We start from the raw sequence: 23,597 nt of genomic DNA, 5'->3' as shown, positions 1-23,597 counted from the left end.
AGAGGCGCTGTCGGAGAGGGAGAGTAAGTGCTTGGAGATCGCCGATCGTCGCCGAAAAATTTGAATTGAAGTTTGGAAACCTTAAGGGGCAAAATGCAGTTTTTTAAAACTTAGATTAGAGAAAAAGTGTTAGTTTTTCAGGTTTAGAAGGGAAAATGATATGACCAACAGACTCAATTAAGTTTAACAATCCATGGATAGGTAAATGGTATTTTTAAAGTTAGTAAAAAAAACTTTAAAAATTCAACATAGTTTGGATGAGAAATAATCCCTTGGCCGGTTTTATATAGTTAAGTTGATAAAAAAAATATTTGCAATTTTATGCTTGGATTTTATACATAATTCATTTGTATATTCGCGATTTTTTGTAATTCCTAAATCTCTCATAATAAGTTAAAAATAATTATCTGAACCCAATCTAATTAGATGCTTAGATAAAATGTTATCATATAATTAATTTATTCTGAATTAAAAATAAAATAACAAATAATCATAAGATAATATATCATTTAAATATTTAGTTAAATACTTAAAATTGAGTTCATATAGCACCGCTCTACTAAATTTTATCAAACAGACCAAAATGTTTTGTACTATCTGTGAATCATTCTCGAGCTTTCATCGGGAATTTCAAAGCAACAAATCAAAGGAGATTTGGTTGGAGTTATATAAAAATTGGGAAGCGATCTCGAATCCCAAGAATTTATACAAATTTCCTTTTATCAAATGAGGGGGGATTTTGCAGAATTCTTGCAGCAATTTCGGCTGTAAATAATCAGATTGTAAGTCTATGAATTACAACTGAGACTGCCATCAGAAGCCAATAAATATATAGCCAGCCTAGAAAATAAACAGTAAACAATCGCTCCTCCATCGACTTGGATGGCCCTTGCCACAAGCCTCGGGCCATATTTTTCTTTCAGACAGTGTATATACAAATGGGAGCAACTAAACAATAGGCTTTGAGGTGTGAAAGTTTTGGGATCAGGGAAATAAAAATGATTGGGAAGAGAAGGAACATGCAAACTCTGTTAGAAGTCGATGTTTGCCGTCGAAGATGTCAGTCAGTTGGTCATTGCCGCTTTCTTTGGTAAAGTGAATAACCAACTAGAGCAGACATCAGAAAAGTCCATAGAACCTGCAAATAGATGATCATATTATCAGCAAGCCCAAAAGAAAAAGAATGAACAAAACAGAAGCAATTCAATCTAGAAAAGATAAGACACAGCCTCGTCGGGCAGATTAGAACCCCTTGAAGGGACTAGGGACCTTAGAACAGGAATCAGAGCTCCAAGTTTCTATTTGTTTAAAGTATTACACTAACGAGATTTTTTCTTTTGGGAATTTAAAGTATTACACTAGGGACTAGGGAATTTATATCTATAAAAACATTCTGCCGCTAAACAAGTTTTTTTTTTATTTTAAGTCCATATAATTTTGTATCCAGAAAAAAAATGAAATCAAAGCGATGAAACAATATGAAGAACATATTTTGATTACTGTGTTTATGGTGTGCCACCGCTCAAGCCTCTTAATCCTGGATTGCATGTCTTCAATCATGCCTTCTATAGGAGAAGCCTCTCTACCTTGTGAGGATTCCGAAGATGAACTATTAACCTGCCGGTTATTTTGCAGCATCAATACTAGAAATTATCAAGTTTAAGAAGTACTATGCAACCACAAACACATCAAATATCAAATATGCAAGATTTGATAACTATCTCCACCATATATGTTTATAACACTGTAATATATGGGATTTACTCTAAATTATTGTGTTGCACAAGCATTGTTTTCCTGTTCTAGAATTCAAATATATGTAAAGACAAGCAAGCTGCTTGCGAGTTGCTTGCAGTTTGGCTCGTGTCGAATCAGACTTGGTTCAATTATTGTCAAGGCTAGCTTGAGCTTGTTATAGTTTGGTTCAATAAGCTCACGGCTCAACTCGAGTAAAATATCAATAAACTCAAGAAAGTTTAAAATCTTACACAAAATCTTCCATTATGGGAAAATTGTAATTGTTCGAGTCAGTTATTCTTATTTCAAGCTCAAGCCTCCAAGTTCCTAGCTCATTGAGCTCAAGCTTGGCATAGACATTACCCAATCAAGCCGAGCTCAAGGCCAAAACTATTCGGCTCGGCTCGATTGTAGCCGCATGTATGACTCTTTAACAGATACAGAAACAAATGTCCTCAAGCATAGCATAACAATTTACCATATCTAAATCAGAGAAATTAGAATGAGTGAAAATATAACTCAAATAAAAAAAATACCATAGTGAAGAGGGATTTAAAACCTCCTGGATAGTGAGCTTGGGCAATGTCGATAAATTATTTAAGAGCAGCTTTATCTCAAGTTTCCATTCATCCAAAAATATACTAGATTTCAGTAAAAACGATATTCCCATTTAACCACATTGAAGTACCTGTGACTGTATAAATTCAACAAGTTCCTGCAACCTTGCGGCTTGCTGTGTGTGAATTCCACTTGAACTTCTTTCCACTGCCGGTAATCTTTCCAAAATTATTTGAAGATAACTCTGAAAGTATCGCAAAAAGAGTCATCTCACTCACATGGTAGACAAAAATAAGTCACAGCATGGAACAATATATTAGGCACCATTGCCAGACACTCATAATTGAATTTCAGTAATGTTAAAGACACAACCTTTGTTGTGTATGAACCATCCAGTTTAAGTGTTGAACCAGCAGCTGCTACAGCTTCTTTGTTGACACCTTTAATCTGTACGTAAGGAGTAGGGGCATCTTGGAGATGATCCACCTCGATGAGAATCTAAATAGACCACAATAACCAAATCTTAAATTTAAAAGTACTGGACAAGACAGATAGAACATGGCAGAGGAATAAAAGTTACACAAATTCATAAATAACTTGTTTCAGAAAGTATGCCACTCAACCATAAATAAGTCATTTTAATCTATTTATATTAAGATCAAGACTATGAGTGCAAATTTGTGTACTAATGATGATATGTTATCATGTGACTGAGTTTTACCTTATTACGAAAACAAAATCACTCAATTACATGATAACATATTATTGCTAGCACAAAATAATACTCATTGTTAATATACATAATTTTATTGTTATATTAAAAAATTAGAGTGGTGTACCTTTCCCTCTTGGTAGATAAATGCTGATGCTTCAATATAAGCTACAGCTTGATACCTGGCATGATAAAAGGACATCAAATTCCAGCCACTTGCATATAAATTTAACTGTAAAACATTGAAATGAGGAATCAATAAAAGACTGATAAAAGTGTGAAATTTTATGTCATTGTATGTAAAGTGGAACAGAAAGAAGACAGGTAAATAGAATGCTGAGTAAGCACATTTGAAAGCATATATAGCAACTCTATTGCCTCAAACATCCAATCAGTCTCCTACTGAGAAAATAGAAACTCCTTCATTGCTCTTCATTGGACGAAAGATCTCACATGAATTGAACTCTCAAGAAAGCTCTTATTATCTCCAGAGATGTATTCAAATAATTAGTATTTTCTGGCTCTCTCTTTATTCAGCTAGTCTTTATAGATACCATAATACATCCTCTTATACCCAGATTAACTTGATATGCAGATTAATAAAATGCAAGTACTTATCCTACTCATATTCTTGACGTTATGTAGTACATAGAAACCTAATAGTATTAAGAATTCCACGTAGACTTCAAAACTCGCCACGGTCCAACTCAATGTTTATATTACTAATACTCTAAAGTATATCCTAGTAGACTGTTCATTTCCATAAAAGAAAAAGGCAGACTCATCACTGTAATTTTCCCGCCACAGGTAAGTAAACCCAAACTAATTTAACAACTAGGAACAAGCATAAGATATCATGCTAATAGTGGATTGAAAATTGATGATAATTGAATTTAAACTGCGATCCAATAAAAATGTGGCTTACCCAAGGTTGAGGAGCCCAGCAACAGTACTAATGCTAATATCAAAATCCACTTTGGGTTGAATGATGAAATTCCCTTCTCTTATAGGCTAACATAGAGAATTCAAAAGACATATGAGTCAAGCATTTACTTCTACAAAGCACAACCATTGTTTCATACAACGGATATAAATTAAAAAAAAAAAAAAGATATACACCTCCCTTATCAGCAATGCAAATCTGCCCTCACATATTCTTACACGAATGCAGTCACCCTCTGACAATTGTCCATTAGCAGGAGTTCCGGGAAGCCTAAAGTATATATCAATGAAATTTTGAACAGAACTGCATAGCTTTGCAGGATCAAGGATTTTTAATATGTCTTGATATGCCACCTATTTTGATCACAAATAGTAAGAACATGCCAGTGGCCAAACACATTTATAAGCCCATGCCAGAAGAAATAAGCAGACATACTTGCTTGTTACTCTTTAAAACAAACAATGAACTCTCTGGGGAAAGCACGGGATCAAAGTCATTTCGGATTTTTAGCTGCAGGAACAATATAAAGAAAATTGTAACAGCAATGCTGCCCATGCAAAATAACAATTGTCTTCAAGAGTGAAGAGTAATTGGCAATAAGAAACACTTGCTGAAGAATAAAGAATGGTTAAAAAAATCAGTATAACAAAAAGAGAAAAAGGCACAAAATATGAAGTGACAAATAATTGATTTAATTGAAGAGAAAAAAAAAAACTAAGATATCTACAGCAGCACAAGTACTATAACAAGTATGAAGGCCACTTTTTTCGAGGAAATATATTATGCATGTGAATACTGTGTAGATAACATTAAAAGACTTTATTTTCTTTATTCCCATGTGAGAAAGCTTAAAATAAATGCATCCATAATTATTGAAAATTATCAAGTAGCACCCTATTAAGGGGTTTTTTGATATTTTTACGAAGAGTTTGAATTTTTATGGGTAAATTTTGACAACAATAAGGAATATATAATAACCTTCAATAACAGAGGATGTGCTTCATATTAACAGATCACACATAAGAAAAAATGAAATAAACCCTAAAAGACATGACAACAACGGAACAATTCCAAAAATTTTTGCAATCATAAACATAGGTTTTGAAACACTGGCATATATGCCTATATCCACCTCAGGCAACTGATGGCTCGAACTTCAATCAATGGACTCGTTCTGAACAGGGAGTGGCCTTAATTGATTCATCCAGAACTTAAAATACAATGGAATCTACAAACATAAAGTTGAACTGCTAAAAGGCACAATATCAAAAGAAATGAGGAACCATGACAATCATTAAAATTTTTTTACATGAAAGGAGACAAAATTATGAGAGAAAATTTTGGATCTTTTCAGTATACTAACATGTGCATGAACAAGATGAGGTTCAATATGGTGCTGGAACATTGGAAAGACCGTCATCATGATCTCATTTTGGGAAATAAAACACCCCACTCTACTTTTGTCCCTTTGAACTCGAGAAATCAGATGAGAATGAACACCTCCAACCTGAATATTAATATAAAGAGTTAATTCAAAGAAAATTCAGAAAACATGAATATTTATGAGAAATATAAGGAAATAAAGCCAAAAGGTCAAGAAGAAAATCATCTTACAACAGCAATCCACAGGTCAATTGATTTTCGGATTTCAGGATGCAAGGCATAAACACCTTCAAAAATTACCTGGTCATGCAAGGCAAATTGCATTACAAAGATTTGATAATTTACCACTGAGTGAACCAGCATTATTCAAGCATTAAATTGGCATGACATGAAGATATTACTTGCATCATTGTCTGATACTGTTATGATCATATGCAATCTAAAAATGTTAAAGACCAACCATTATCATCCAGCTTCGAAGCTTAAACATGTAAAAACAGACAAAGGGCCAATGGTCTTAATTCTCCATTATAATGCCATCAGATTGCACACCACGTATGACTGGAAGATAGAAAGACAACAATTTCCTAAAAGGGGCATTCTACGCCTTCTTCACAGCTTCAGAGTTCCTTTACCTTAGCAAGTAACTCAAAGTGACATCCAAACTAGGATCCATTATTTGTCTCAACAAAAGCCACCAATTTTATACATTCTTTAAGACTATCTAATGCAGAATCCAAATTTAAAACTTTTTAAAATTAAGATGCTTTGAGTAACAAAGGGGCAATTTTCTAATTTTATCTTCTAGTTGTTCCGACACCAACTTTTTCAATCATTATCCTTAACCTTCATTTAGAAAGTTTCACTACGTCTGGAAAAAACATGTCAAGTTTTACTTTAATACTATGTTCAATGCTCTATACAAGTTCTCAAGATATAGGAACCATCACACTAAACAAGATTAGAAGATATAATGCATTCAAAATTTGTTGACAGAGCTTATAGATTCATCCTTCTCTCCAACCTTGCTCTCTTTTCCACAATTCTGTTTTCACCTTTCTTACCTTTTTTCTTTCTGTTGTAATTGAGAAGCAAGACCAGGGCGCTCTAGCTCTCCCACTATCATCTAATTCTTCTTTATAGCTTGTTCCTTGGTTGTTTGAAAATACAAGAAAGTTTCTACAAGTATATTGAGAGGTTACAACCTTTGGGAGGAGTTGACACCTCTTGTTGCTGGCATTGTTTCATATTGAAGTATTTGTTTTGTTTTAAGAGTTCCTAACAAATTGGTATCAGAGCATTGCGATTTTGAGGATGTGGAGGCTTGATAAATACCAAAATGGGAGTGAAAGTTCGGTGACTAATGGAATTGGAAGCTAGAGTAAGGGGAGAGAAAGAAATTTGTCTTTGTTGTGAAAGTAAAGAGGTACAGTATCATGACTGTAAACACAAATCATAGAATGTCTTACAGATGGATGAAGAGAAATTGGATGTCAATGCTACATTGATCGTTTATGACAAGCAATAAGAGAAGAAAGAAACCAATCCAGTTGTGATGGTAGATTCCAACAAAAAATTAACTAGTTCTAACGAAGTTATTAAGATGGGCCAAAAAAGGGATTTGACAAAATATAAGGTTCAATTGGTCAAATACAACAATCAAGAGGGAGAATCAATAGATTCAGGGGTTCAATCAACAGATTTCAACATGTTTTAGCTACTAGAATCCATTTGTTCACCTAGTGATTTGATTCAGTTGACAAAGACAAAATGGGCATTGAACAAAGAAGAAAATGTGAAACAAAAAGAAGAAGAAAAAGAGACATTAATGAAGACGGACTAGGCCAAAATTGATAAAGATGACGTTGAAAAAAGAGGAAGTCGGGATTGACTTTATCAATCTCTAGTGGCAACTAAAATAATGACGAAGATATTTTTCAAATTAAATAGGAAAAAAAGTAAAGATGAAAAAAAATCAATCTAGTTGGATCAAAAATAAGAAGAAAAACAAAACAAAAAAGAGAATTTCTAATGTTCCCACCTCGAGGACCAAGTTGTTCTCAAATGGGTGAGTAATTTTAGGATCAAATAATAATAATAAAAGAAATCATTAATAATATATTTAAGTAGGGCAATAAATTTAATTTGATTAGGATAATATATTTGATTAAATTAGAATAATCTATTTAATCTTATTGGAATTAGAAATTTAGGATATTAGAAAAATAAATAGGAGTGGTTGGATTAAGAAGAAGAATGAGAAAGACAACTTTTGGTTAACTGGGAGGCTACGACCTTTAAGAGAAGCTAACACCTATAGTTGCTAACATTGTTTTATATTAAAGTATTTGTTTTATTTTAGGGGTTCCCCACAAAAACTCAAACTTGGGGTGAACGGATCTTCGTACCTTGTTGAAGAAGTAGGAATCGAAACCGGAACCTATACAGATAGGAACCTACCTAGTCAGTTCCGATTCTAGTTCCACATACTTGCCCCACGTTAGGAAGATTTCTATAGCAATTGTGAGCCAAGATTACTGACGAAAGACATTGAAAGTGGAGTTTAAAGCTAGTGAAATAAAGATATCTCCTCATACATATGTGGTTTACTCACCAACTCCACATAATAGAATTTCTAACCTAATGCTATTCGGATATTGTAACGACTCTTTCAAGATACAACTTGCTACATAATGAGGTCGATTTGTTTCTACTTGTATCTCAAAATGCCACTTGAGTATATAATATATTGACTGAGTGTTTGTCTAGTAAATTGATATGAACCTTAGGAGAACTACACCTCAAAAGCGAACTATCGAGATGAGACAACCCAAAGTCATATAAATCTCATATTAGTTGTCTATATTTTTCAATGTGGGATCCAAGTCTTATACCTTATACTTAGGAACTTAATATACCACCACGCTCTGCAATCTCACCGTCCATGCGCGCTAGTTGTGCACTAACTCCGGGCAAACACTGCAATGCCGATGTCACTATTTGGTCACACGATTACAACTGGGAGATATGATAATGACTTTAATACCAAATGATATGAACTTTAGGAGAATCATTCCTCAAAAGCTAGTTATTGAGATAAGACAACCCAAAACCATATAAATCCCACATTAGTTGTCAATACTTTCCAATGTGAGATCCAAGTCTCATACCTTGTACTTGGGATCTTAACACAAACATTTACTAAAATACTACAATATATAAATCCTAGAGAAATTGAGCATTTTCTTTTTGATAAGTAGGACACTAAAGTCTGTCTACATATATAGTGGGAACATGGCCTCTAAACATTCTTAAAGCCTACTTGATTCCCTGAAACAGCTCTCTTTTGGTAGAATACTTGAGCTTATAGCAGAATTTGTTCAGTTATGTATATTACCACGAAAGTATCAATCTGTATGCATCAGTTATATATGTTTAATCAGCCAATGAAAGTATATTACATTGATGAGTGCATTAACGAGTGCAATACACTCATGTGCAACAAACAATCCGTCAATGAAAATATATCATATTAATGTGAGGGCAATACACTTGTGTACATCAGAAAATCCACCAATCAAAGTATATCATTCTAATGTAAGTGTACAACAAACAATCAATCAATAAAAATATATCATATTATCGTGAGTGTAATACACTCATGTACAACAGCCGCACACGTTATGATTTCTTAAGGGTGGAATCAGAACTGGAACCTGCTAGTTCCACAAAAATTGGAAGTAGAACCTACCTGGGGTAAGGTTAGTTCCAAGTAGGAACCAGAATGCAAGTCGGTTACCCGATGATTCAAATTCCTACCAGGCATTTTGCTCAACCCTAACCCAAAAAACTGAAACTAACGCTGGCAACTTGGACTAAACCCAATACAAAGAAAGACATTATTCCGGTATAAATGCCCAATTAGAAAATGGGGAATACAAACATCATCCTAAAAGCATTAGAAATCTCAAGGCATCTAACAGAATCATAACGAACCAGTTGTGCCAAGGATTTTATGTTAACATGCTTTCCAGTCAAGCAGAACAGTTTAAAAAAGTCCAGAAAAGCTTTTGGCCTTTCCCTATCAATGGCTTTGGATGTTTATGTTAACATGCCTTCTAGTCAAGAGCAGAACAGTTAAAAAATTCCAGAAATGCTTAGTTCTGCAAGTAATAGAACAAGTGAGAAAACATACCACGCCACAATCTTCAGAAACTTCAAGTTCTTTAAAGCCACTACGAGCACCAGTCTCCAAGTCAAATATAGGTACCTTTGTTCTTCGACCATTCCTTATGTCACTAATATTCTGCAGATAAATGACAAACGAAAGTACATTACAAATTCAACCTCTGATATTTGAGTTCAGTAACCAATATGCAATCTGTTTCATACACAATTCTCACTGCTAAAAGTTGAAAATCATTTCTACTTTTACAATTATAAAAATGGAGACTAAAGAACTGAATTAAGATCGTTAGATATCTCTCATGAATATATAATTCACAAAATGAAAAGAAAAAAAGAAAATTTATAAAACAACTCTCAATCAGTAAAGGTGTTTACTGGATCAGAAAACTAGCAAATAAAGAACTTGTGTAGGATCATATTTTACAAATTCAATATTCAGAAAAAACCAAGTATGATATACACTACCTTTGAAAGCAAAGATAGGTCAAGAGAGCCAAAGTCATCATACTTAAAATCCTTCACTTGTTCAGGTTTAAAATAGCTTTCAAGGGAAACTACTTCACAACCAACAATATTAGCCATTTTATGAGCCAGACTAGTTTTCCCAGATCCACTTGGACCTCCTGCAATGACAAGAAATCAACAACAAGCAACAGTGTGAAAGGTACTATTTAAGGGCTTAAAACCAAACAGCTATACAAGGGAAAACTCCCAGACAAAATATTAACATTGAGTCAAAAACAAAAATATAATCCTTTTGCATTCATGGGAATTTTTATAATTCAATTGTTCAGATGAATCATTTATTTATCATTTAAAAAGTTGATAATCCTTATACTCTTGCCAGCCTAACAAGCTTTATTAAGTTATCCTAGCTGACCTGCACTCTCAGAATTATGTGAGAGAGATAAAGAATGCATTACCAATTCCAACGATAATAGGAAGACCTTTATTCTCCAACAAAGCCTGAAACAATAACAAAAGCACATGAACTTCATCTGATAAAATGTACTTCAAATCTTCCTAGGCATGACAGCATTTCAGCATTGCAGCCTCTCAAACAATTTCCAAAGAACTTGTAATCCTTACTTGTATTGCCTGAACAGAAAGAAGCAATCCTCGGTCCAAATCATATGAATCAGGCATTGGAGCAAGCTTTATTGTATTCCTGAAAGAGGAAGAACCTGTGGTTGCTTCATGAGAGAAGTCTAAACACAAAATCAAAAAGTATAACTCCCAAGATACAGTTTTTTTAGCTATTACATTTAAAGCCAGTCAAGCTATTCTCCAAGAAGAGCAGACATACCTATGACTGAGCTATCAGCATGTGATGGATCTGATGAGATAAAATGCCATGTTGCTAATACAGGTTCCCTTTTAGATTTTGTGGGGGATCGAGTCCACGGTTGAGAGAGATCTTCAAGCCGTGCAACAGGGTTTGGAGTGGTACGGATTGGCTTTGGGGCAGCAATTACTCTTTCTTGACAACTAGTTGTAGTTGTGTTAGGCAAAAGTGGTGGTGAACTAAGGCGTGGTACACCTGCAATTGAAGTTGACTTAGTAGGAAAGAGCTTGATCACACTAAAATGAAAGTTAAGTTACTGACCTTTTCTCTCAAGAAACATTTCCAGATATGATTTTGTAATCCATGGTCCATTAATGCCCATCCTCAAAGCTTCTGCTCCAACTGTCTACACAATAATAGAGTGACAGGCCAAGTCATCAAAGATCAAAATTTAGAGATAACTGGAACAGCAAAGATCTGAGGTCTAGCAAACAAATGAGATTATATTGAGAACTATGACGGAGGAGATATAATTTGTAAAACAAAAGCTCGACTGATTTATGGAGTTTAAAATCCAAAAAGAGGGGAAAATAAGCACGAATGTAGCATATATACATCACACACTTTAAATGATACAATGAGCATATAAACCACAAAATACAGTAGTAGACAGCCATTCAAGGTGAGGACACCTCAACTTAACATGTGTGAGTCAAACACTTGCACTCTCATATCCACCCATTCCCAGCCATCATTTAGACACTTCATTTACATTAAAAAATCTGCCTATAGTTATATTTTGGAAGTGCACACAGAAAGAAAATGATTAGGGAATTTACATGTCTAACTTCTCATGCCCTTGTTGGAACAAAACTCTTTCAAGGCCAAAACATAATAGACAGGTACAAGTGCTCATTGCATTAATCATTCCCATAATCACCGAAAGGAAAAAATTCTATATGTCAAAGTACTAAAGATACTTAACCAACTTTCCAGTAAGCCAAAGAATGAGCCATAACCAAAGTTTGACGTAATACTGAAAACTCGGTCGTATTTATAGAGTGACCAGCACCAAGTAAAAGGAAATCCCTTTGCAATAATATTAAGAGAACAAAAGGAAACACTCATTTAAGCAAAACAAAAAAATTCATACTTTCCTATTTGTGCCCCTCAGCACCAAGAATGCCTCGCCAAGTGTATCAATAGTTTCAAGTGACAAGGAAAGATTGCCAATAATAACAGATGTAGATGCTCGCTTATAACTCACAACAACATTGTACCCCAAATCGAGCAAACCACCCAGCGTCATCCGTCCAACCTGTGACAATATTACATTATTCAACAGGTGAGAAGATCATCTATGGTTATCAGATGATAGCCATCGAGAGATATACCATAAAGTATTGCAACATATATTTTCAGAAACATTTTTTTAGATACATACCAAGAACCAAAAAAAATTCTTAATACAAAACAGAATCATACAGACAAAGAAAAAAGAAGGAATAAATTTTTCAAAGTGATTTAAACTTTCCAGCAATGAGCTTTTAATTACAGTCATGGAACTGCACACGTTTACTATTACAACTTAATGCCATGCTGGTACACTACACCTGGTACAAGAGCTATGAGAGTTAGCATCTATTTTAGAAAGTAAAACAAATCCATTAGCGCAAACTGTAAGATAATCACACATGAAATGGGACTGACAGCAGCACAGGTTTAAGCACAAAACAAAACCCAAGCACTGACTATGCTCTGACAACAATATTAATGCTAGAAACATCAACTGGGAAATGCCTCACCTCAAACTCAGCTTTTGGCCTAATGATGAAGTTTTTGTCCACAATCCTCTGGTCTCCAAGGGATAGATAATATCTAATACCAGATTGCCGCACCTTAATCCAATCATTTATTCTTGCTTCTTCACTTGCTGATGGTGGCCTTAGGTACATCTCAATAAAACTGAAAACAGGATATCAATTTTAACCAAAGCCCAGAAGCATCAATCTTCTCGGAATTATATAACAGTAGGAATCAGAACCATGAACAATAACTCACTTGTCTGTTTTTGCTTCATTTCCTTGGAAGGCAGAAGCAGAAAGTCCACCTGATTCCTGCTACAACAATTTACCAATATAGCAATAGTTAACAACTGCTTATTTTCACAGAAAGAGGAAAATTTGCTGGAGGCCATGAGCAATAATGAAATCCACAGCAAGTGTTTTAGAGAAGCCTTATAACATTTTGAATGAGACAATGAAAGCACGCAGCTTCAATTCTAGTACATCACTTTATAAAAAGAAAAACACATAAAAACTAAAAGCTATAAATACTAGAAAATGGCAATCAGGACAATCCACACAGCAAATTAATAGTTTTGTTCTGCAACATGCAGTCAAAAATTATGAAGAGCAAGTAAAACTGCATATGCAAATTCATGTAATGAAAATACTTGTCCCATTTCCAATTCAGAAGACATCAAAGCAAATTGGTACATGAAATGAAAATAGATGCAATTTCCAATTATAGAAAGTATGTCAAAAGTTTATTAACACACAAAACTAAAGTATAAGTACAGACCTCCCTTCTACATTTTAGCTTGTAAATTGCTTCTCTAAATGATGAAACAAAACTGTTGTTAATCCTAATCTGCAAAATAAATACATCAATCAAAGGAAAAACCAGAAGTTAATCATCAGAGGCAAGAACACAGAAACTCCAACCTGAGCATGATGAAGATCTGGCTCAATGTGTTTTCTAAATAATGGAAAAATACTGTCAATAAGGTCATCCAGTGAACGAGAATCTCCAATATCATATTGAACTTTGGAAAGAAGACTAAAATGAACACCACCAACCTGAAAAAACATCATATTAGTCTTTAAAACAAAATCCGATTACCTAGTAAAACCTCACCCAAAGCACAATTTAAATTCTTAGGATCAGAAAATTACCACTGCAACGCGAATATCTAGCACAGAGCGCAACCTTGCATGTAGAGCATAGGTGCCATCAACTATTACCTACAAACAAAGTGTCATTAAATGAAATCCATAGCAGTAGTGGTTAAACACAGTAAATGTACTTTAGACTCACTTACCACACCAGATGAAGCACTCTTTATTGCTTTTGTACCAATGCGTCTCTTTTGTTGGAAATCAAACATAGGTATGACAGTATCTTTACCTTTTGTCAAATCCTATCATCAAAACAGAGGCTGCCTCATCATGCTAAACAGAACGCAAGCCTTACACAAAATTAAATGCAACACATATCACCACAAACTATATATGCAATTGATGAAGACAGTGTACAAAAGATTTTTGTCAAGATGAAGCTTTCAGGAATATTTTTTCTTTATTTAATTATAATTATCATACAAGCATTATTAAGATTATTATAATCAAATTAGATTGAGTTAAGATATGGTTCACTTTTCCATTTATTTAAGATTATTGTCATCAAGTTGGAATAGCTTTAATCTTGTTAGTATTTTAATCATAGCATTCCAAGATTGATCATTATTATGCATTAATCAACGAGCTTTGCTTTTGTTTAATTTCCCAGAATCAACAAGTCTTTGATTTTATCCCTAAACTGCATCAGCAATGCATCCAACTACTCAAAAACAGATGGCTATAAGACACAGAATTTCACCACAAAAAATAAGCATAGTTACTTCACAAATATGTGAATGAAGTACTACCACTTAACCCTCTGATGGATTAAAGAAAATCCATCAACCTTTAAATTAGATGGAACCCAAAGCCCACAAACTCATTCAAAACCATTTGAAATACTACCATGATTGTATAGCACTCAGTAAAGTGTTTGGATATGACTACATGCAGTATGTACAAAGACTCAAAACATATTTAAGAGATGAGAAGTGGAGATGAACCTCTAGATTTCGCACTAATGCATCAAAATCTATTGCATCCAAATCATTCCCCTCATCAACTCCAACACGATAATTCTCCATTGATATAACAGTACAACCAATTACAGAAGCAACTTTCTCTGCTAAGCTTTAAGAACCATCAAATATACCCAAGAAATTATATTTATTAGAGATGGAAAAGTAAGTGCTTCTGCTGCACAAATCTTCCTCACAGATACAACAAATTCAACATAAAACATACAGTCTGAATACCTTGTTTTACCCGAACCACTTGGACCACCAATGCCAACTGTAACAAGACCCCTTTTCTTCTCTCTAAGCTCTTGAATAGATTTTACTAACAAATAATACCCATGATCAAAAGACTGCATCATTTCAAGCCAAGAAATAATGAGAATTCTTCATATAAAAAGAAAAATATATGAAAACTTTCACAAACATGCAGATCAATATCAAAAATCATATGCAATTTCACTATATGAATCACCATTAAATGGCAGCAATCAGCACCAGAAAACTGAAGATCAAATACAAGAATTCAACAAACACTCATTGAAGAATTCAACAAACATAAAGCACACACAAACATGTTGCAGAATTCAACAATCAAAAACCAGCATACTAAAACTTTACAAGCCCACCAACAGTTTAACTTCTCAAATCCAGCTTCATAATAAAGGAACAAATTCAATGCAATAAGAGCCTAAATATATTCTATGCTTTTAAGCTAAACACCTACAAGAAGAAAGCATTACAAGCACAGCATTAAAACACAAGCATACACATTGAGAAAAACTCAATCAGCAACCAAAAACACTAATTATCAAATTCTATATCCTCAATTTAGGCTTCTTTCACCCATTACCAAGAAATTCACATCACAATAACAAAATTTCAACATAAATAACCTAGATTAATACACAGAAAATAAGAAATTTTCACGCCACACAAATTTCTACAAGAACAAACACATAACAACCGATTTCAGCAAGCCAAAACTATTTTATTCAAAGACAAACAAAACTCAAATTGCACAAAGAAAAGTTGCAAATATAACGACCCAGTTTCAAGAATCTAATAACAACAACAAAGAACTCAATTCCCAAAACCAAACAGAACCCAGAATCACAAACGGCCAAATGTATCAAAATAAACACAACACAAGCACGAAACCCCACAAAAAAAAGAGATAAACAAACCACGTGGAGAGGGAGCGATTGCAGGATTGAAGAGGAAGACGAAGAAGAAGTCGAGGTTGGCGATTGAAAATAATCTCTTCCACCTTCTTGAAACACTCGTTGAACCACTTCATCGTCCATAGTTTCCTTTTTTTTTTTTTTGGTTTCTGAAACGGAATTGAATTGAAGATTTGGTGCGTTGTTGGTCGTTAAAAGAAAAAGAACAGTAAGAATCTTCAATTAATAATTAATTCAATTGAACTTGAATTTAATAATTAAAGATGATGAAAGAGATTCTCCTGGTCATGGGTTGGGTTCGGTTTTGCTTCAGCTTCACTTGAACTTCTGTTGCTGTTGCTTCCTGCTACACGCTCTCCCGCTTGTTTTTTTTTTCTTTTTTTTTTCCTTGGAAATTACGATTTAATTTCAAATGAACAACCTTACCTAGAAGCAATAATCCCCAAAAATGTATAGCTCTTCACAATTTTTTTTTTTTCTATTTAGCTAATTTCGATCAATATGAACGGAAAATATTATTGAAACAATAAAACTACAATTTTGAATAATTCAAAAAAGTGTGTATACAGTATTACTTTGAATCCCAATATCAAATATATATAATAAGGTGAATATAGACGATACCGTTAAATTTAATAATAAGTAATGATGGTAACTATGATTATATTTGAACCAAGAGATTAATTCAAATTTATAATAATCACTTCAAGTTTATTTGAATTGATCAGAGATATCATTGAAAGATTATCGATGAAATAAATAATATTACAAATTTAACAAATAATACTATCGATAAAATAAAAAATGTAATAATAAAATAAACAATGTCTTCAGAGATGGAATTAAGCTAAGCTAAAATTGCAATTCAAATCTAGCTAAACATTAAATAGAGCTAAACTGACTCAATTATTCACTTAAGGTGGATGTTTTCACCGTCTTTGTTACAAAGATGGTAAAAAATCTTCTTTGTTACCACTTTTTTCTTCTTTCTCCCTCCTATGGCCATAGCTTCTCCTTCTATGTAACATGTATGTTCCAAGCCAGAGACAACATCATCATTTTGCCATTCGATTTAGGTCTTAGAAACTGGACTTTGACCTCTTCACTATTAACATTGGTAGCAGTGGTGTCCACACATCATGTTTCATCTCCAATTTTAGTGCTTCGGTTACCGTTTGTAGATATTATGTTTCGTCAATTACGATTGTGATAATTTTTTTTATTTGTTAAATATTATAAATTTTTTTAGGGAGATTTTTAGCTCTATATTTATTTGCATGAAATGTTTTTTTGCCGCGTATAAATTTTTATTTTTATAAAAATACGTACATTATCACTTAATTTGATCTTTCAATCGAAATGAATTGTATAGATTTTACATTTTTTCTCTGAACTTTCTTATGTAATATTTTCCCGAATTTTAATGAAAATCAGCCCCATATGTGCTATTGGGCCGAGAGCCCAAATTTGTTAGGCTCTCAGTCAATCCCAATATTTCACATTAGCAAGCACCAGCCCATTCAATTAGAATGTTCAGAGTTAAATTCGATTTGAGCAGAACCCATCAACAAGCAGTAATTTCCTTACTTCAACTTAGCTCGATTTATAAAATCGAAACTCAAACTCAACTTAAATACAACTTGATTTTTAATTTAATTCTAATCAAATTTGAATATTCTATAGAAACGAATCCAATCATTAACTTGAGTTCAACTTATTCAAATCAAACTTAACCCAGTTCGAATTATGACCAACCCTAAGATTGGTATTGAATTTTCACGTGAATACATATTTTTATGAGATAATAATACCCGATAATATTATAAGATTAATAATCAATGATCTTTAGTAATATTACCTATTATAACACCATTAAATTCAATAACATCATTGGTTTCAAGTTTGGTGTAAGTATGATAAGGACTATACAATGTCAATGTTTCATATTTATTGTGTCATGTCATCATCTTATATTTAATTGAAAGAAGAGAGAAGATTGTATAAATATTTATCATGAGATTATGATGGGCTTCGAGCTGAGTTAGCTTAACTCGCTATATAAAACTCAAATTAAAACAATTTTAATTTATTGAGATTGAAATTGACATCAAAGCTCAACTTGTAAGACTATTATTTTTCTTTAACTATTATTTTTATTTGGCAAAGAGTTGACTCAAAGTGAATCAGTTCGATATGAATTAGCGTTTGACTCAATCTGCATCTTTACGTTGAAGTTTTTGTTTGACTCAAATTCAATTTGCATCCCCCTCTATTGATATTATTCATCTCATGAGCAATTGTCTGATGACATCTCTTTGTTAGAATTTCTTATGTGGCATACATTGATTATGGTTTTAACTTGATTAAAATAAAATTGGATAAATGTATAGTTCAGAATCAGTTTATTAGATATTATATGATCATTTTATATAGCCCGTAACACTTCATATTGGGTCATTTAATTTAAGTGATAAGTGTGGACTATTGTGGTCTATTGGATTTTTAATTGAAGGGTCTAATAGACTTATTAATAAAATAGGTTACGTCCTCTTTCCAAAAATATATATGCGATATTTTACCCCATTACAATTTATTGCATTTTGGAAACTATTATTAGGAAGGAAGACCCCTGCTACAGATTGATATTCAATCTCAGGTTTTTGCTTTAAGAGATTTGTCTAAAAGTCAATTATTTTAATTACAGTGTTTTATAATCTTGTGTATTAGTTGATTGAATTGCTCCTGTGAAATTGAATTATAGAAATTCTTTGGTTAATTCATTTTATACTAACACTCTCGGCAGTTTGAATTTGATTTGAGTTGACCAAAATGGATTCAAATTAAGCTCAAATCAATCTATATTAAGATTTGACTTGAATCGAATTTAATCTTGTATTTGACAATTGTTCTCTTTCTCTAATATTACCATTCACCTTTTCTCTAATGTTGTTCATATTTTATGATACTAGTGTTTACCAACTTAGATTAATCGTGTTCAATAAATTGGCTGTTTCAAATTTGAGCGAGGTTCTATTGATTTTTATTTAAATTTGACATAAATTGGAAACCACTCCTACATGATATTAAAGGTTGTTTGGTCAAAATTACGTTAATAATCTATATTTATTATTTATATTACCTTATTTGATTTGTTAATAATAAAATATTATAATAATATTCTATTACTGATAGTGATATGACAGGTAATATAAGTAAAACTATTATTACCATCTTCATTTTAGGTATTATAAAATTATTACAATAATCTTAATTTTTTTATAATTATATTTTTTAGGACAAAAATAACTTTATTTTCAATTAATATAACAAGTAATATAAAAATATTTTAAAATAATTATACTCATTAACATTTAAGTAAAATAATTTGTTACTATTATTTTATTATTTATAACAAAACAAAATAATTATTTATATCTATCAAAATTTATCAAATATAATAATTATTTATACTTAATAATATTTTAAATAATCTATATCTTTTAACTTTGATAATAAAACATTATCAAATCTAGACGTCTTTAATAGTATGAGGAGTTGGGTCATGAACTATCAAGATATAAAAAAGGCCAAAGGACTATTTCCCACCCAAGGATTGCTGTTTTTCCAAGTATCTCCCTTTTAACTTTGAAAATTTCAAATACCTACCCATGAACAGTTAAATTTAACAGTATTAAGGGTAAAATCATTATTTTATTTATAATATTAAAAATAAATTAAAATATAATCTCATTTTCCTCCCCTAAATTTTGAAAACTAAAAGTTTCTCCCAACTAAAGTTTTAAAAAATGACAGTTTCTCCATAGAGTTTGGTTTCCAGATCTATGATGCTAAATCTGGCGACATTGCCAGCCATCTATCCCTCTCGAAGCTTCTTCTCCCTCCAACGATCTGTCTCCACCCATTTGGACGTCCATTCGACGTCAATCTTCTTTTGAAAGGCGAAGAGCTTTGTCTTTCTCAACGAAGCTCTTTGTCTCCCGTCGTCTTTCAAGTCTCATTCGACGTTGATTGAGTGTCCAAATAGAAAGAGAGAGACCATCGGAGGGAGAGGAAGCTTCAAAAGGGATAGATGGTCGACAACAACGCCGAATTGAGCGAACCAAATCCTAGGGGGAAACTGTCATTTTTTAAAACTTACGTGGAGGAAAAACTTATAGTTTTTAAAGTTTAAGAGGGGAAAAAGAGATAAAATTTTAAAGGGTGAAAAAGAGATAAAATTTTAAGAGGTCAGAGTTTCGTTAAATTTAACTACTCATGGGTAAATATTTGAGATTTTCAAAGTTAAAAGGAGGATACTTGAAAAACAACAATCCTTGGGTGGGAAATAGTGCTTTGGCCTATAAAAAAATATTAAAAAACTCAAAATCAATGGTGTCCAATCCCAATATATTAATTATGAATAAATTGAAAAATAATACAAAATAGTAACAAATGTCTCCCACTATCTCTCGCACCCTTTTTATGACTTTTTCTTTTTTCGTTTCCTATCGCAAATTCATGATCTGGGATTGAGTGAGATTATCCATGTCCAGTTTTTTAGCATATAAATAAATATGTTTTTATATATATTATTATATAATTAAATATTATTTTATTTTTAATTTAAAATTATTTAATTAAATAATAATATATATTAAATATATTAATATTGATATATTTAAAATAAATACACATAATTTTATTATTTAAAATTTTGATATATTGTGTAGTTGAGGTTGAGACGAAAGGAGTTCAGCTTAATCACCTTTGGATAGCATTGGTTTTGGAGCTTCACGTGAAATTGTCCAGAATAAACTTCAAATCAATTGAAAAAAGAAAAAGATAAAATTGACCCAGGGGTTCGTCGCATTAGAGTTTTTTTTAATAAAATTATGTATATATATTTTTAATATATAAATATATAAAAAAATATCATAATATAATTAAATAATTTTAAATTAATAATAAAATAATATTTAATTATATGATAATATATCTATATATATATATATATGTATTAAAAATATATATATAATATTATTTCTTTTCTGATTCTAAATATCATTGTTTATTATTTGAATTAGTTTAAATTTAAACTTAAATTAACTATTTTAAATTTGAATTAAGCCTAAACTAACTCATGATTGAGTTCAATTTTAAATCCACCCCAATTGATGATAAGCCAAATGAATTCAACCAATTTTGACCTTATAATAAAGGCATTTGTAATGTTCTTATAGATAAACTAAAACACACAAGACTTTTGTACCAAGATAAAGGAATTGAAAAAGTCCAAGGTAATTTTATTATATTAAAACTTTCCCCCAAAGACTAAGATTACAAATTCTCAATTTTTTAAAGTTTTTCTCATTATCAACTTTTGTCAGTGAGTTACTTTGAGATTTTTATTTTTTTTATTTTTTATCTTATTTATCTTATTTTCTCTTAATTCTTTTAATTTTTATTTTTTTCATGTGTTTTGTATTTTGGGCTAAACTTAATTTTTTTAAATATTGGAGATGTTAATTAAATTTTTATTGATTTTTTGAGAAATTAAAAAAAAGTTTGAGGGTGTTTTAAAATATCTAAAATTTAAATATGTTTCTTGATAGATTTAAAAATGATAATTACACCCTGATAAAACTAAAATGCAATAATTTAAAGTTAGTTAGAGTTTTAATACTTTTGGGAAGTCTAAGTGAGAAATTTTTAAATTGTTAAGGGTATATTGGTAACTCAATATTTATATTAAATATTAATGGTAGTTTTGTGATTTTAATAAAATGGTAAAATAATCATTTTCCTGAAAAACCATACAGATTCAATATCAAAAGTGTATGACGAGTGAAAATTTGGTTATTTGAAACTTAAAAGACGAAAATTTATCGTTTCATCGAACCAGGGTGGGAAATATCATTTTGCCTTCACTCTTTTGTCTTTTATTATCTTTTAAAGATATGGTACTAATGATTTATTTGGATTCACTTTAACTATCATAATTAAGCTATAAGCATCTTCTAAATCACCCATCATTCTCCCTTAACCCCACTTCTGATAATATTTCATCAAGTAGTTTGAGTTCAAATTCAAGTTTGAGTAAATGATCAAACTCACTTTTATACGCGAATTGATTTTAAACTAAGATAAGTATTAAAATTATTTTTCAATTGAGTTTAAACCTCAACTTGTCAATCTCGATGTGATCTTTATTCAATTTTGGGCACATTGAATCTAGCTCTGACCTTACCCAATCGATAAAATAATTTTAAGTTTATACATCGGTTTACCTGTTAAAGTAGATATTATCTTCTTTAAGTCTTATCTATGTAGATTTGTTTTTGACTTTGTGTATGTGTTATTCACTCGAAAAGCTTCTATTTGGTTGAAGTGATGCAAAGTTTATAAAATTATGATAACGTTATGGGGCCGCATCTTTATTTAACCTATTATCATGTAATTGACATAGTCATGTGTTGGCAATAGGTTAAATTCGATTTGTCGTTTTAAAGAATTTTGCAATTATTATTATTCAAACTGAGCCGATCTCACAAATAATGTACCCCACATACCACCAAATTATGTTTATGTTGGGTTTGTTGGCTTTAAATAATTTTCCAATTCAATGGGTTTATTGAATTTGACTAAATTTTAAATAAATTAATATTTATATATAAACTAAACCGGATTATGAAATTAATATTGATTTAGATTGGTTCACGGTTTAACACATCAAATCAGTAGATTCGGTCTAAATTTAATTTAGTTTTACAATCTAATTCAATTAGTATTGAAATTTGGGCAAATTCGATAAACCTATTAAACTATAAAAACTATTTAAAACTAATAAAACCTAGTTTACATAATACAAATTTGAAATTAACATATTTTGAAATTATATTTTATATATTTTATGTTTTAAAAATGTAGTAAATGTTTGATATTATTAAATAAATATATAATAATTTAATAATAAATTGAACTGATCAAACTGTAAACCAATAAGATAATTAATTTGATCGTCTAAAAATATAGATTCTACAACTAAAATCATTGCTATATTATTCATATTGGCCACATGAAGCTCTAATATAAATATATAGAATTTTCAATATGGCAATATCTAATTTGTATCCGTATGCATTAACAATTTCTAATAATTATTTATAAATACTAAAATAAAATTTAAATATATATTATTATCAAAAAAATTATATATATAATTTTTATACACAATTTATGTATAAATAATTATGTATTATTTTATGATTAAAAATTAATTTATATTTAGTTTTTAATTATTAAATTATATATATAAAAGTACCCTATTTTTATATTACAACCAAATCAAATTGAATATAATCTAACTGGATGTCAATTTTAATGGGCCCCTAAAATCTATGCATTAAAATTAAAATGCGCATTAAAGAGCATTGGGTATCGCATATTATATTTTTAAAATTATTTTGGAAGCCTTACGTATTCTACACGTAAAATGTTAGAATAAAGTTCAAAACGAATCGTATTATACCCAAATTTGTTACCACTTTTTTTTATCCTATTCTCGATAATTAATATATATATATATATATATATATATATATATATATATATTTATTTATTTATCAATAATAAAATTCTACAAAATTAATCTAAGAAATTAAAAAGTAAAAAGAAACTAAATTATTTATCAT

At 31.3% G+C, this 23,597-nt stretch overlaps 1 protein-coding gene across 2 annotated transcripts; it reads right to left on the bottom strand.

Moving 5' to 3' along the window:
* Positions 1-628: 628 nt before the first annotated feature.
* Positions 629-16,347, bottom strand: LOC123214079. 2 transcript variants are annotated; one of them, XM_044633786.1, is made up of 26 exons: positions 15,910-16,347; positions 14,963-15,075; positions 14,711-14,837; positions 13,910-14,008; positions 13,764-13,832; positions 13,533-13,667; positions 13,390-13,458; positions 12,868-12,926; positions 12,612-12,771; positions 11,960-12,124; positions 11,128-11,212; positions 10,828-11,061; positions 10,611-10,729; positions 10,445-10,487; positions 9,987-10,144; positions 9,529-9,639; positions 5,565-5,633; positions 5,314-5,457; positions 4,386-4,460; positions 4,127-4,303; positions 3,933-4,018; positions 3,135-3,189; positions 2,668-2,793; positions 2,426-2,539; positions 1,501-1,617; positions 629-1,138 (listed from the first exon to the last, which is right to left on the bottom strand). In XM_044633786.1, exons 1-26 carry the CDS (start codon positions 16,027-16,029, stop codon positions 1,073-1,075), a joined length of 2,895 nt encoding a protein of 964 aa, XP_044489721.1. In that variant the 5' UTR covers positions 16,030-16,347; the 3' UTR covers positions 629-1,072. The 2 variants fall into 2 exon arrangements, with proteins under 2 accessions (XP_044489721.1, XP_044489722.1); XM_044633787.1 differs by having other exon boundaries at positions 10,611-10,705; positions 15,910-16,345.
* Positions 16,348-23,597: the final 7,250 nt, after the last annotated feature.

The sequence above is a fragment of the Mangifera indica genome, chromosome 4 (assembly GCF_011075055.1).
Source record: "Mangifera indica cultivar Alphonso chromosome 4, CATAS_Mindica_2.1, whole genome shotgun sequence".
Lineage (NCBI taxonomy): Eukaryota > Viridiplantae > Streptophyta > Magnoliopsida > Sapindales > Anacardiaceae > Mangifera > Mangifera indica.
The sequence above is the reverse complement of the archived record's forward strand: the minus strand, read 5'-3'. Positions and strand labels throughout refer to the sequence as shown.

Coding starts and splice junctions, on each gene's coding strand:
- LOC123214079 (XM_044633786.1), bottom strand. CDS start 16,029: ATGGACGATGAAGTGGTTCAACGAGTGTTTCAAGAAGGTGGAAGAGAT. Junction 11,213..11,959: donor TGAGGGGCACAAATAGGAAA/GTATGAATTTTT, acceptor ATTATTGTGTAG/ACAGTTGGAGCAGAAGCTTT. Junction 4,461..5,313: donor CTCATCTTGTTCATGCACAT/GTTAGTATACTG, acceptor TTGTTCCTGCAG/CTAAAAATCCGAAATGACTT.